The sequence below is a fragment of the Daucus carota genome, chromosome 7, assembly GCF_001625215.2.
Source record: "Daucus carota subsp. sativus chromosome 7, DH1 v3.0, whole genome shotgun sequence".
NCBI classification, from domain to species: Eukaryota; Viridiplantae; Streptophyta; class Magnoliopsida; order Apiales; family Apiaceae; genus Daucus; species Daucus carota.
Genome location: NC_030387.2, coordinates 10,355,297 through 10,369,801, shown reverse-complemented (window position 1 = coordinate 10,369,801; position 14,505 = coordinate 10,355,297). Strand labels below are relative to the sequence as shown.

The following is a 14,505-nucleotide window of genomic DNA, read 5'->3' as shown; positions in this document are numbered from 1 at the left end:
TGGTCAGGCATGTGAAAACACTTCCCTAAAGAATGGCGCCCCTTCTCATGCAAGATTGTAGTGGCAACTCTTTAGTAGTACAGCACCCAATGTAATTTTTTCTTTTCCGTGCACGAAGGATCCAGATGTCAATAAAGCTTTTACGACGCTCCAAATAACACCCACAAAATACTAATTATACAACTGTATAACCCAATTGATGTGTGTATATAAATGGATGTATAAATATAGAGAAGGCAGAGGAGTATTGTTGTTATAGAGGATTGTTTTGTGTATGAATCGATGCTTGTATTTTCTTCTGATTGTCAAGCCTGGTTATATAGGAACTGGAAGTAACGGCAGCAGGCTATTTTCTAGTATATATTTAAAGAGAATATATGATCTTAATATTAAACCAGTAGCATACAAAGCAACAAGAGGAAAAGGTAACGGGAGGGGAAAAAAATAAATGTTGACTAATCTTTGCAAATAAATATTTGTTGATAAAAAAACCCAAATAGATAAGGCAAATATTTAACAATTTTATTTTTATAGTTAACAAATATTTGGCAAATAAATAACAATCCCCCCTCCAAAAAAATTAAATAAATTTAAATCAACTAAAATAATATAGCAAATATAATATAGAGCATATGTTATTACGTATTCAATACGGGTAGCTTCCAGCTTGGAAACCGCGCCTAGTGGCATTTGTTCCAGTTTGAAGAAACTAAGTGGCTAGGCCTGAAACTTAAATCATTTAACCAGAAATTGACAAAAGCACACATAATACGGAAAAACAATTGTTAGGACTTGCGCTATAATTGCTATGCGCAACAACTGACTAATGAGAGTTTTACAAATTAGCCCATATCTCATAGTTGCGGCCAGGGACGGATCCAGGACTTCAAACTTATGGAGGTAGGCTATACAAATTTCAAAATATAATTATAATACATTTATACATTTCATAGTTGTTCCCTACGAGACTTCATATTTTGATAGCCTTGAATGATTTTTTCCATTATCAATGCTATCAAATACTTCCCTCTTAATGTACGTAACTAAACAATCATTTAAAAAAGCATCTCCTAAATGATTACGTAGTCTAGTCTTAACCAAATTCATAGCCGAAAATACTTGTTCTACCGATGCCGTTGCAACCGGCAAAATTATAGCTAATTTCACTAACAAATAAAGTAAAGGATACACAACATTCTACTTTGTTTCGACTAAAGTCTTGAAAAGATCATCGATGCCTTGAACTTTTGAGAATCGATTGTCGGATCTCATATCAAAAAATATAAGTTTTCAATTGATATTCAAGTATAGCAATTTGAACCCTTGAAAATTCATAAGGATAAAACTGAGCAAGTCGAATCAACTTTTTCTTATCAAATGCCGCAAAGAGTCCATAGGATTTAAGCAATCAATGCAAAGAAGTAACTCTGAATTTGTCAATGTGAAATGGTTGTCTAGTCCTCGAAATTGCATGTCAACGATAGTATAAAAGGACTCCACTTGATAGTGATGCAATTGTATTACATTTTGTGATTTCTTCGTGATCTTCCTTTATCCACAAACTTATCATCCATCTTTAGGACATTGATATTATTTTTTTCACAAAAAGAAGACACTTCAATAAACAAAGATTCTCATCCGGAATCTCTCATTTCTTTAAGTCGTTGCTTGAAAATCTTGACTAGGCCTATGGCATTGATGATATCTTGATCTTTTCTTTGCAACAGTTGTGACAAATCATTTGTGAGTGCCAATAACGTTTTCATCAAATGTAAGTCAAAAACAAACTCAAATGATTGTATTAAAGGAATTAAGGCACAAGCTTGACCTTTTTGTTCAGAATTTTTAACACCCTCGACAATCACATCAAAGACATCAATAACGGAAGAAAACATAGTGATTAGGCTTGCCAAGGAAAAATAATGATAACTCCATCGTGTATCCCCGGGTCGTTGAAGAGAAGTTTCTTGATGCAAATGTCTCCATTTTGTTTTGCTTCAATTACTCGATTATATTGTGTCACACGAAAAAGATCTCTTCTCTTGCATGAAGCTCTCACAATATTTGACAAATTAGAAACCACATTAAACAACAAAGCAACGCGAGAATGATTTATTGCCACGACAAATAAGGCCAATTGTAATTGATGAGCAAAACAATGGACATAATATGCAGAAGGATTCTCTTTCAAAATTAATGCTTTTAGTCCATTAAACTCACCTCGCATATTACTAGTTCCATCATAACCTTGCCCACATAAACTTGATATACTTAAATCATATTTTGAAAAAAGTCCTTTCATTACCAACTTAAGTGATAAAGAAGTAGTATCACTTACGTGTACAATGCCAAGAAAGCGCTCAATTACACATTCTTTTGAATTCACATAATGCAAGTCATTTGCTTCTTCACCGCTATATCACGAGATTCATCAATTAAGATTGAAAACAATTCATCATCAAGATCATTGATAATAGCTTTAGTAGTTTCCACGAAAGCAACATATACTACATCCTTTTGAATTTGAGGAGAAGTAAGCTTGGAGTTACCTAGCATTTTCTAAAACAACTTTTAATTGTTTCATTATGCGGAGAAAGATACTTTAATAGTTGTAGAAAGTTTTCTTGATTAACCAAATTCGGGGACTCATCCATTTTCTAGAAAAGCTAGTCCTTGATGTAAAAGAAATCGAATACAATCATTTGCTGCTGTTAGAAGCATACGGTATTCTTTTCGAACTTGAGTTTAATGTGTCTCAAAGGCTACTTCGATGTGTTGTTCTTAATTCATCAAGTCTTGATATTTCCTCCAAGCTAGATTATGAGCACTATTATATTTTCCAACATGAGAATCAAATCTTTCTTTCTTTTTCCAATCTGTAAATCCATCAATGGTAAAACTATTTCCACTTGATTTTTCTCCAACCTTCGATTTATAGGGATAACAACATAGACAAAATGCCACATCCTTTGAAATACTATATTTTAACCAAGTGCTATAATCATCAAAACCAAGAAGGAAAAAATTGTCTCAATATCGATCCAATTTTTCTTTGTAGAAAGTCATGATCTTTTGTTTGACATGGCACTTTTTGAAGATAAAATCTTCGTATCTTATCTCGATCATTTGGATGATATTTCAGAATGCTTTTTCTTAACCCGGGATCTGATAAAGGTTATTTAAATCAATTACTATATGAGGTTGTTTTAAAGAAGACGACACATCTCTTGTATTAGCATCATGATTAATTGTTCGTTCTACAACAATTGGCGTTTTTCTAACGAGAAACTTGTCCATAGCTAATTATGTTCAAGCCCTAAAATTCATCACGGTCTTGATTAGAATCAAGCATTTCACAATTTAATATAGCAAAAATGACAAGTATATATTAATTATTACAAACTTATTATCCACTACAAATTCAACATATAAATTCAATCAAAATATACTAATAATCATGAAAATGGTATGAGAAAAAACTAAATTAGAGAAAATAACATTAAATATGTAACACCCCAGTCCCACATCGAGTCGTGTGGAGACTTTAGTTCAGTTTAAAAGCATAAGTATTACTACCAATTGCACCAACAAATCATGATCTTTTGGGGGCCTGTGGTGGGTTTGTGGATTAGCCAAGTTGTTGCAGTTGGGCCAGTTTATTTCGGCTTATTTTCGGATTCGGAATTCGAGACTTGACCCGATTCTCGAAAAAAACTCAGGATTTGACCCGGGTTGTCACAAAATAGATAAAGGAGGCAACAAGAATGGGAGATGAGAATTTTGATCAAACCAAATTTTCCTCTTCTTTGATCTTCTATTATTGATTTTTTAATAATATAATTCTAATTGACAGGGTTTATATATTTGATTTGCGATTGTAATTGGTAAAGCAGGGGAGTTTTTTTGTCGCTTCTGTTGCATGTTTATTTTTATTATAATAGCTTATTGGAAGATATTTACTAATTACTGCTGCTGGCCAACTCCAGGATGTACCTATGTCCCAACCATGGTCCATGAGGGCAAGCTTGTTAGTTGTAAAATATGTATACTACAAACTAATAAACACTAAAAACTCTACTAGGGGCACGTATCCCCATTACCCCAGTTTAATTCCATCCCTGGTTGCGGTCACACAACTCCACTCACATAGGTTAGTCCTCAAAAGTACTAGTGAATGACCTTGAATACTCAACCTTACCGTTTACTATATGAGCACTTCATCATAATAGGAATGGGCATATGATTGTATCTACATACATCTTCTAGGGAGTATAACTCCCTAAGGCTGTCAAACAATCATCTCTCAAGCTTGTTTCTACTCTTAGAACTTATAAAATAAGTAAGGTTGCCACTATCGATGTGTAAAGTTATGAGTTTCGCCCCATTCCCTTCGATGAATCTCGGATCTTTTTCCTAAAAGGACCTTTTGTCAAAGGATCAGATGGATCTTCTTCCGACCTTACAATATTTAGGGTCACATAATTTCGCATCAAACGCTTGGTTGATTGTAACGTATGTGCAGATACTCGTTCAATTTAGCATTAATACTTTCTAGTTCCAATAAGTCAAGAACCCAAGTCAAGAACCGCAATAGAATCACAATGTATATGAACAAATCAGGTGGAACAATTTTAAACAAAAATGATAAGTCAAGTAAATCTTTTAAATTTTACTTTTATAATTAATAAATGCAAGTACCACTCTCACTGTCTCTCTGTTTTCGGCCCCCTCCATCTCTTTATATTCTGCCCTGATTGGTGATTCGTGTTGTTACTGGACTTGGTCTGCAAGTACGTACTGGAATCTTATGTCCAGACACCATAAGTACTTCATTGAAATATTGAAAGATCAAAAACACATGTAGTCGGCATCAAATTCGTGCTCCCGTTTTGTCTGTAAAGTCCTAAACATGAAGAGATGCATTCGGTACCTCATATTTATACTCATTACTGTTCTCGTCGCTGAACAGGATTCACATATCTAAATAGAGAGGAAACTAACCATCATATGGTTTAATTTAAAATTAAATAAATTGGTGTTTACAATTTATTAGGTATAAAAATTATTAATATAATAACAAATTATTATAGACTATTTTTTAAAGTGATCCTTTACATATTCATTTCAAAAATAAAAATAACTTACTAAAAAAAGTTGGAATTTTCTCTTTTTCAATTCCGATTTACAAATTAAAAATTACTGACTTATAAATTCGTTAGACAAATTGTACGAATAAGCTGCTACTAATCGGGTTTATACGCTGAGCTAAACACCCCTAAAATACCTGAATTTATTAGCAGATATATAATTTATAACACCTTATCTCAAGTTTCGTCATTGTTTTCAATATCTCCTCTTAAAACTGTTCTCCGAAACAGGATCAGATACTGTATTTGTGTTGTTTACAATTGTTTTTATATTTCTAAAAATAGGGTTACGAAGCCAACTATCGAAACTGTGACGGGAGATGTGAACACGCGTACATCGGTTGCGTTTATGAGTTGTTTGATAATTTGTTTGTTACTATTTGTATTTGTATGAAGAGCTGTCTGCTTTTGAAATGTAATGGATTCTAGCACTAGCAATCTTAGAGGAGTGTATTGGATTGAGATTTTAAAGTATTTTTTTGCATTCATCAAATCCGAGGATATTCGATTGGGATTGTTTGAAATCCATTAAAATCTTGAGGTATTCAATTGGGATTTTAAATTATGCTACAAAATCTGGTGGTATTCAATTGGGATTTTAAATTATGCTTTAAAAACCGATGGTATTCAATTGGGATTGTTTAAAATCCATTAAAATCTGATGGTATTCAAATGCTGATGGATTTTTTTTCATTTCATAAAATGATGGATTTTGTGTCATTCTTCAGTGTATTTTAAGTTTTTTGAAATCCCATCAAATTCAATGGGATTTTGAAGCATTGTACCTAAATCCTATCAACTCTGCGACATTTCATCAAGAATCCGCACAAAATCAAAATCCCGTACAATTCATTAAAATCCATAGACTAAAAACAATGCATTAAAATCCCAATCGAATACACCCCCGTTAATCTAATATATCCGTGTGGGATTGTGGTCTCTTGTTCGTTTTATCTTGATAAGATGTATCTATCGATAAATCTCCGAGGTGGTTTGGTTGAAGTGTATCTGGAATCAGGTATGGATATCGGTATGAGTTTTGTTCCTTCCAAACCCATACCTGCTGTTTGGTTGTAAAAATTAAAATTTCAAACCCATACTTCAAACACTCAAGATATGAGTTTTTGATACCGAAGAGAGTAGGTGTGTATGAGATGGAAGGTATGAGAATCAATTTCATTTTTGATTTTTTGTCGCTATTTCAGTAATTAGATATTAATTTTTAATACAGCAATAATCAATGATGCAAAAATATATAATAATAATAATAATAATATTTTTTAATTTTTTAATTAATATAAATTAATAATATAATTTTTTAAATTTTGAAATATATTGATTTCAAGACCAAACCAAACACGTGATATCAGATATGATATCTTAAACCCATACCACCTTAACCCGATTCCTCATTCTAACCTCATACCACTCGGCGGACCAAACGACCCCATGTGTAATTTCTGGGCTGGTCCTAGTGCCGCAGATGGCTAAATTATTCAATAAAATTTTAATTTTTTTTAGAGTTGGTATTATCTCCGTCTCTTCGAATTTTATACAATATTTTATTATTTTACACATATTTTAAAATTTTTATAATCATAGTTTAATAATTTATTTTTCAAAAAATATTAATTCTGACCAAAAATTTAAAAATTAAATATTTGTTCAAGAAAAGAAAGTTTTAAGATAATTTATGAAATCATATTTTACAAAAATATTAAAATGTGTGTTAAATCTTCCATCTCTAACGTATACTACTAAATAGCACGGAAGGAATATTTGTCTAAGATACGTTTATTTAGGAAAATTAAGATATTCCTTCATATTTTTCTATTTTCAGTTCTCTATCTTCTTTTCAAAATATGCAGAAAAATTGTTTTAAAAACAATAACAAATACCATATTTGTTCCGTAAAAGCTATGTTCATATTTTTATTAATAGAACAAAAGATTTTTAGTTTTTCTCAAGAACACAAGTTTTTGAGTTATGAAACTAAAATCTACTTAAACTCGTTTTTCTGTTAAATAACTATATCATCAAAATCGAACCGCAAAAATCCAAACCGAACCGATTATTAAAATAAATATTATATATATAAATGTGTGTGTGTGTGTGTGTGTATTACACGTAATTTATATAACTATTTATATATAATATGTAATGAACAAAGTAGAATGGAGACAAGGAGGTTACTAGGAAGTAGGGTTAATATGTTCTGAGGTTGTTTTGTTAAAATTATTTTATCCGAACGAATTCTTCCACCGAGCATTTTATTTTAGTATCACTACAATTGAGTTGCTAATCTACTTCCATCATGTTGTCCGCAGAATATATAAGTTTTCATTTGTAATCTAATCTTGTTTAATTCCAATAATATAATAATATGGTTCATTATTAATTTTGAAGTATATATTGAATCAACATAAGTTATCTACTATTTTAACTTGGAAGTATGTTTCTTACATTTATTTATTACGATTTTAAAACCGAAACCGAATCGTTTGAAACCGAACCGAGGTTTTTTGAAACCGAAACCGATCCGGCATTTGGTTGCGGTTGCGGTTTTCAATTTTAAAAACCAAAGACTTGCGGTTGCGGTTTTACCCTAAAACCGCACCGACCCGCACCGCGCTCTACCTCTCTCCTACAGTATACTATCAAATTTCAATAAAATTTGATTACTTTTATATCAAATCTTAAGTATATCAAACAAGTAACAACAACAGTGTATGAGAATGGTGAAGAGATGACACTACAATAAAAAATTAATTTCAAAAAGGACATTTGAATTAATAAATCAAATTAAAAAAACAGGCACCACTAAACGAAAGAGAAGATATGACTTTAAAAAACTGTAGCAACAGAGACAAGAAAAGCTATAAAAATGGAAGAAAGAATATGCGAATTCGACGGTGGAAAGGAGCTCTATCGCTCCACCATCCCTTTGTTTACCTATTTATTTCTAACCAAACGCTTTCTTCTATTAAGCAACCATTCTCATCCAATAACGTTGCTTTCAGCTTCAACTTTGTCGACTGCCAAAAGAAAACATTTTTATGTGTTGTATCAAATCAGATCTCTTGATTTAATCTCGTGTTTTTTATCGCCCTTTGGTTCATATTAAATGGTCAACCACTTTGTGCCTGTACAAGCTAAACAATATTTCATTGCTTATTCAAGTTGTTTAATAATGTGAGTGTAATGATTTGGAAGTTTAGTGCTTAACAAATCACGATTAACGGTTCTAAAGAGTGAACATGATCGAATGATCCGGTGATAAATTTATCTTCTATTATTCTAGTCGACTTGAACTCACCCCGAAAAGTCTTAAAACAAATAATCATTTGTAAATATATAAGTCTAGATCGCAAAAAAAAAAACGTATTTTTCAATATAAAGATAAGCTTATTTTTGTAGATAAGATGGAGAATTCTATTGCTATAAAAGTGTTATCCACTCAACACAACACATTTCTCTAGATAATATTTCTGAAATGGATATCAAAAACCCTTCTCTAACAAATTATGCAATTTAACGATAGACAAAGGGTTTCTCCTCCGAAAAAAGATAGACAAAGGGCTATGAAGGATGTGAACTCAAACGATATTGAAAATTTAAAGAATATTTATACATCTTCGTGAAAATAATGTGATTTTTACTTGCAATTTTGACTTCAACACGAACTTAAACATGCACAAAGTTTAATCTTAAAATATTCAAAAAAAATTACGTTCATTCTCGTTAGAAATCTGATTCTTAATAATAAATCTGAATTTGGTACGAATTTAAAGATGCACAGAAATCTTATCTCAAAAAGTCACAGAATTTTATGGACATCTTCGTAAGAAAAAATGATTCAGAACTAGTACAATTTTGATACCGTTAAATAATTATTCTATTTCAAAATTATAAATATCATTAAATTTTTTAAAAATTTCTAATATCATTATAAGTCCCGTAATTAAATTGATTCGTGAATTTCAGCCGATTAAAATGGAGGGATCTTAAAAAAAATATTGGCGATGGAATGCATACAAGTCCTTTTAGTTTAGTAAGATACCCATACCCTGTATCTTAAGATACTGCAAAATAAGTGTCCACGTTCACACCAAGATGCTTTCTAAACATAATTATCAGAAAAGGAAAGCACACTAGCGTGGTACAATTAATCAACGGTCCCGATCTCTCTGATCATTGTAATATGTGGTGTGAAGCAATGCAACAGTTGATCCTCTCGATATTTATATTTTCGTGAGTGCACATTTTGTAAGGTGCTAAAGTTTACCACAACACTTGTCATTTTTCTATCTCCCTTTGTATGGACCGCAGCTCCTTGCTCTGAGAATGGACGCATTTTCTAGTTCGGGCTCGAAATCTCGAATCGATGGGCATGTTGGCCCGGTGTGCATGGAACCAAAGGGTGGAGGAAGTAGCGGTTTGCGGGGTGGAGGGGAAGGGATCATGTTGTTCGGTGTGAGAGTTGTGGAGGGGGCGTCCTCGTTTAGGAAAAGTGCTAGCATGAATAATCTGGCGCAATATGAGCATGCGCAGGACTCGAATTCGGATGTTGTTGCGGCAGGGTATGCTTCTGATGATGTTGTTCATGCCTCCGGAGGCGGCCGTGAGCGGAAAAGAGGTAATAATGAAATATTTTCTATATCGTGTCATAAACAAACATGGAGCCTGTTTGGGGCAATTTAAGCTGGGGTTTAAAACTGTTTCCAATTTTAAAGTGAAAAATATCTGTTAATGTAATAAGTTAGAAGCCGGCTTAAAGTCACAAATAAGCCAGAAGCTGACTTAAAGTCAAAAGTTAGTTTGAGGTATTTTTTCTAGTGACTTAATTTTTTTAAACTTTTTTTTTATAAAAATTACCAATAAGTCATAAGTTACTCATAAAACACTTTTATTTTTATTATTATATTTTTAATAACTCATAAGCCGTTAATAAGCCAAAATTCCAAATAGACATTTTAAAATTCCAACTTATCAGATAAGTCACAAATCACGTTAATAGGCCTCATGATCTACATGTTAACGTAAATGGGTAATAATCAAATTGAGTTTTTTTATTATCAGTTTGATTTGGAAAGCACGACTATATTAAAGGATTTTACAATTTTTTTTAATCTTTTAGTTATTTTTCTTGCGGTGGTTGTGTCTTAAAACTAAATAAATCTTGACGATTGATGTATTTTGCCGGAATATTTAGGAGTGGCGTGGACAGAGGAGGAGCATAGACTATTCTTGATGGGATTGCAGAGAGTGGGAAAAGGAGATTGGAGAGGAATATCAAGGAATTTTGTTAAGACAAGAACACCAACTCAAGTTGCAAGTCATGCTCAGAAGTATTTTCTCCGGAGAAACAATCATAATAGGCGTCGCCGTCGATCTAGTCTTTTCGACATCACCACTCAAGACACGGTAAGGGTAAATAGCACAACAAGCAGATTCTTTGACATCGCTATTTTGTAGTGTCATTTGTTTTTACTCATGTTAAGTCTATCCCACAGTATATGTGCAACAAAACCGAAGATTATCCAGCAGCTTTGCCGTTATCAAGAGACGCCTCTATGGAAAATCTAACACTCCGACAAGCTAAATTTATCCGTCCAATACCCAAATTTCCGATCCCTCCATCTTCGAAAATGGCAGACCTCAGCTTAAACAACACATCAACTCCAGTGCAGCAGCCAGAGCAAATGCTACCTCTGAATATCAATCTGTCTATAGACTCGCCAGGATCATCGTCTTCCAGCAAGCAGCTGCCTGCGACTGCAGGACAGGTGCCAAATTTTCAGGAAATGCCCGGTAGCTTTAGTAGCAATAATGGAGATAACAATATCATTAGTGTTGCATGATCAAGTTTATGATAATCTTTACTATTATGTTGAAGTTATTTGGAACTAAGAGTAAATTAACTAGGTTGGAATAGACTTCTAAGATTAGCTAGGTTATGTAATTCATTAGGTGATTCCTTATATAGATGGTTGTACATTAATTAGTGATCTATAAAAGTTGTTTGTGTGTCAATTTCAAAATCTTAGACCTTTAACTTATATGCATGTTCGCACATCTCATGAACACAAGATAATTTCATACCACTTGTTCACCCTCAATAAACAAGACTAATCTCAACTAAAATTTAAGAGCATTTTATAATTATCAATAATATACACCCTCGGAATGGAAAAACAGAATTAGCACAATGTTTCGATACCTATTTTAAAGATGCTAGAAAATTGAATAACTCTACAACTTGTAGGTGCTTAGAAGGTACATAACCATTGCCAACTTCCAAGCAAATCGATAAGACAAAATCTCGAAATCTAATTCCTATTATAGAAATTACAGAACACAAAATTTTATGTAATCTTTGATGATATACATAATGAAATGGATGCTACCTTCTGTTCTGTCGGCTTCTCCCATCCTTTCTTGGATGCGAAGTTTTCAGCAGCAGAACAACTCCCAATAAAAGAATAATGAAGCCACTTACTCGAGAACAAAAAACTCCATTTCCAAGACACATTGGAAAACCATGATCTGCACAAAGACTGGTACCTAACTAAAATCATAAGAAATAGTCAGGAGTTTTACGGGTGGTGTCAGGCTTAGGGATGGGCATTCACCCCGCCCCGCTCGACCCCGATCCGATCCCCGCCCCGTTCGGGTCGGGGATTCGGGGAATTTTTCGGGGGCGGGGCGGGGATCGGGGAAAGTTCTATAAAAAATTCGGGGATCGGGGCGGGGTCGGGGATTGGTGTCTCCCCGCCCCGATCCCCAACCCCGATTATATATATATATATATAAATAATAATATATTTATGTATATATATTATACTAAATATATTATTTGAAATAGATAAGCTTTATAATATAAATAAAATTAAAATATAATCTTTATTTTTATTGATTGATTATAAATATATTATAATATAATATATTTAATAATATTAAATTATCATTTAGTTATATTATAAATCAATTGTAATATGATTTGATGTTGAAATATAAGATAATATTATTTTATTAGTATATTAGGAGTTAGTAGTTTGTTTTTTTATTAAAAAGTATATTATATATTATAAATTATTATGTTTTTATTAAAAATAAAATTCCCCGACTCCCCGCGGGGTCCCCGTTCCCCATTCGGGGCGGGGATCGGGGAGAAAAATAATCCACGTTCGGGGTTCGGGGCGGGGTCGGGGAAGGGTCATGAATTCGGGGATCGGGGTCGGGGATAGCACTCCCCGCCCCCGAAGTGCCCCCGTGCCCATCCCTAGTCAGGCTCTATCTGCCGAGGTGCTGGATCAAACTGGAGAAAATTTTGGTCCATGTTCTCCCCAATTTATAGAATTGTTGCCATTTCCACAGCGGTAACAGTATTTTGGAGCACTAAATACTGTTACCACATTCTTTTCCTGAAGTATTAGAAAAGAAGATAAGATTAGACTCAACTCAATAAAAATAGAACTGAAAATTTTCCCTCAAACCTTCCCCACCAATCAGGTTGACACTCCTGACACCAGTTAAAACCTTCCATCACTAGCTGATGAGCTCTTGAAATTAGAGAGAGCCCATTAGTGTGGTTGAACTGAGCTGCTACATCCTGTCAAAAGGTATAACCAGCTCCCTGTGCAGATATTCCCCAACCACACTGGTCGTTTGGATCAGACCATAGAAGGTCGCACATTGGTCCTGAATGCGGAACCTAGCATATTTCATATGTTGACAAATTAACAAAAACATAAAGAATATGTGTAAATTGCCTGAGCTGGCCAGGTTTTAGTGAGGGACTACCAATAGTAAATGTCAAACAAACATAGGTATCGCTATATCAGGGTATCTCATACTGTAGCAAATAAAGAATATCAATATATTTAACAACAATAAAAATAAAACAAAATATTAATATTGTAGACAATAACTAAAGGGCATTTCTTTGCTTGATTGTTCACTCCGGTATAAAGGAAGAAACAGATAGAACATCCACCATCCTTCTAGTATTTGAAATGTGAGCAAATTGCATATAGAGATCCAGAGGACTTATAACCATAAGGCCACAGAAAATAAAGGTTGTAAGGAAAGATGACCACAGTAAGACATCATGATTGGACAAATACAGACTACACATGGCATTGTGCACAATACAATTTCTAAACATAGGAATTGGTTATGTACCTCTTGTATACGATCCAAGGATCTGATATTATCTAAAGTATCTACAGATGGTGAAAGTCCTCCATGCAAACAAAATACCTGCATATTTATCAATCTAATATTATTACAAATTCTGACAAAACCAAAATATGATATAAAAGTTGATGAATAACACACCTGACTTTCTATAAGTGCAGTAAGAGGCAGATAATCGAAAAGGTCAGTGAAAAATTTCCAAATATTAGCGTTCCCATACTTCCGCAAGCATTCATCATAAAAACCATACCTGAGTTGGAGAAGGGAGGAAAATGAATAATGCATCAAGGAACCAGCTTAAAATCTTCTAAACAAGCTAATTACAACTAAACAAGATATGAATGGTATAGTTTATCTCTGTAGTATACTGAAAGAATGAGATAAGAGATAGCTCCTGCAACTATGATCATACATTCTATTAAAAAACCATTTCAGAAAAACTTTGAAATCATCAACTACACCATGAACAACATGATCTATGAAGAAGATTAGACCAGATATTTATTTTTTTTCACAAGATAAGACACAGATAGTTTTCAACTATTGACCAGAAAAAAGTTGTTTAAACATCAAAATGATCAAATGTAAATTATTAGAAAGCCTTACAGTTGAATGATCTGTTGTCTTTCATGATTTCCCCTGAGGATTGTAAGCCTATCTCTGTATCGAACTTTTAGGGCCACTAAGAGGGTGACAGTCTCTACAGAATAGTACCCACGATCTGCAAGAATCTTAGTATGATTAGAAATCATAATTTCAGCATAGACAATTGCTGGAAGGAATATAGAAACTGAACTTTAGATGAGTTCAATTATGAGGAAAAAGAAAATGTACTCTATTCAACAAAAAGGAGTTGATGACTCGATATGTTTCCTTATATGCCTTACAATTAGGGAATGGTTACGCTATCAAGAAAACTCACTCCCACTTGATAGTTTTGTTAGTAGAGTCAACCGTCTTGAGTGACGTACTTTTTTGTAATGCATAATCTTACGGTAGTATGATAAGTTTCTAGTAAAACATGGCAAAAATGTAAAACCACTGAAAATGGTAACTTCCATGCAAAAGTATCCACATTTCAGTTATCTATACCCAGCTAAGAAACATTTTACTTCACAACAATTGCCAAGGATAAAAGGCATCAATAAGTAGTTGTTAT

At 33.3% G+C, this 14,505-nt stretch overlaps 2 protein-coding genes across 2 annotated transcripts; one reads left to right on the top strand and one right to left on the bottom strand.

Annotated features, from left to right (window-relative positions):
- The first annotated feature begins 9,345 nt into the window (after positions 1-9,345).
- Positions 9,346-11,180, top strand: LOC108193779 (transcription factor MYB1R1). The gene is made up of 3 exons (XM_017360600.2): positions 9,346-9,783; positions 10,360-10,571; positions 10,661-11,180. The coding sequence occupies exons 1-3, from the start codon at positions 9,492-9,494 to the stop codon at positions 11,006-11,008; spliced, it is 852 nt and encodes a 283-aa protein (XP_017216089.1). The 5' UTR covers positions 9,346-9,491; the 3' UTR covers positions 11,009-11,180.
- Positions 11,181-11,746: 566 nt separating this feature from the next.
- On the bottom strand, positions 11,747-14,233 carry LOC108195439 (serine/threonine-protein phosphatase PP2A-2 catalytic subunit). The gene is given in 6 exon segments (XM_064081811.1): positions 11,747-11,759; positions 12,438-12,571; positions 12,653-12,861; positions 13,332-13,409; positions 13,488-13,596; positions 13,953-14,233. Coding segments are annotated over 5 exon segments (558 nt in total). The 5' UTR covers positions 14,099-14,233; the 3' UTR covers positions 11,747-11,759; positions 12,438-12,555.
- Positions 14,234-14,505: the final 272 nt, after the last annotated feature.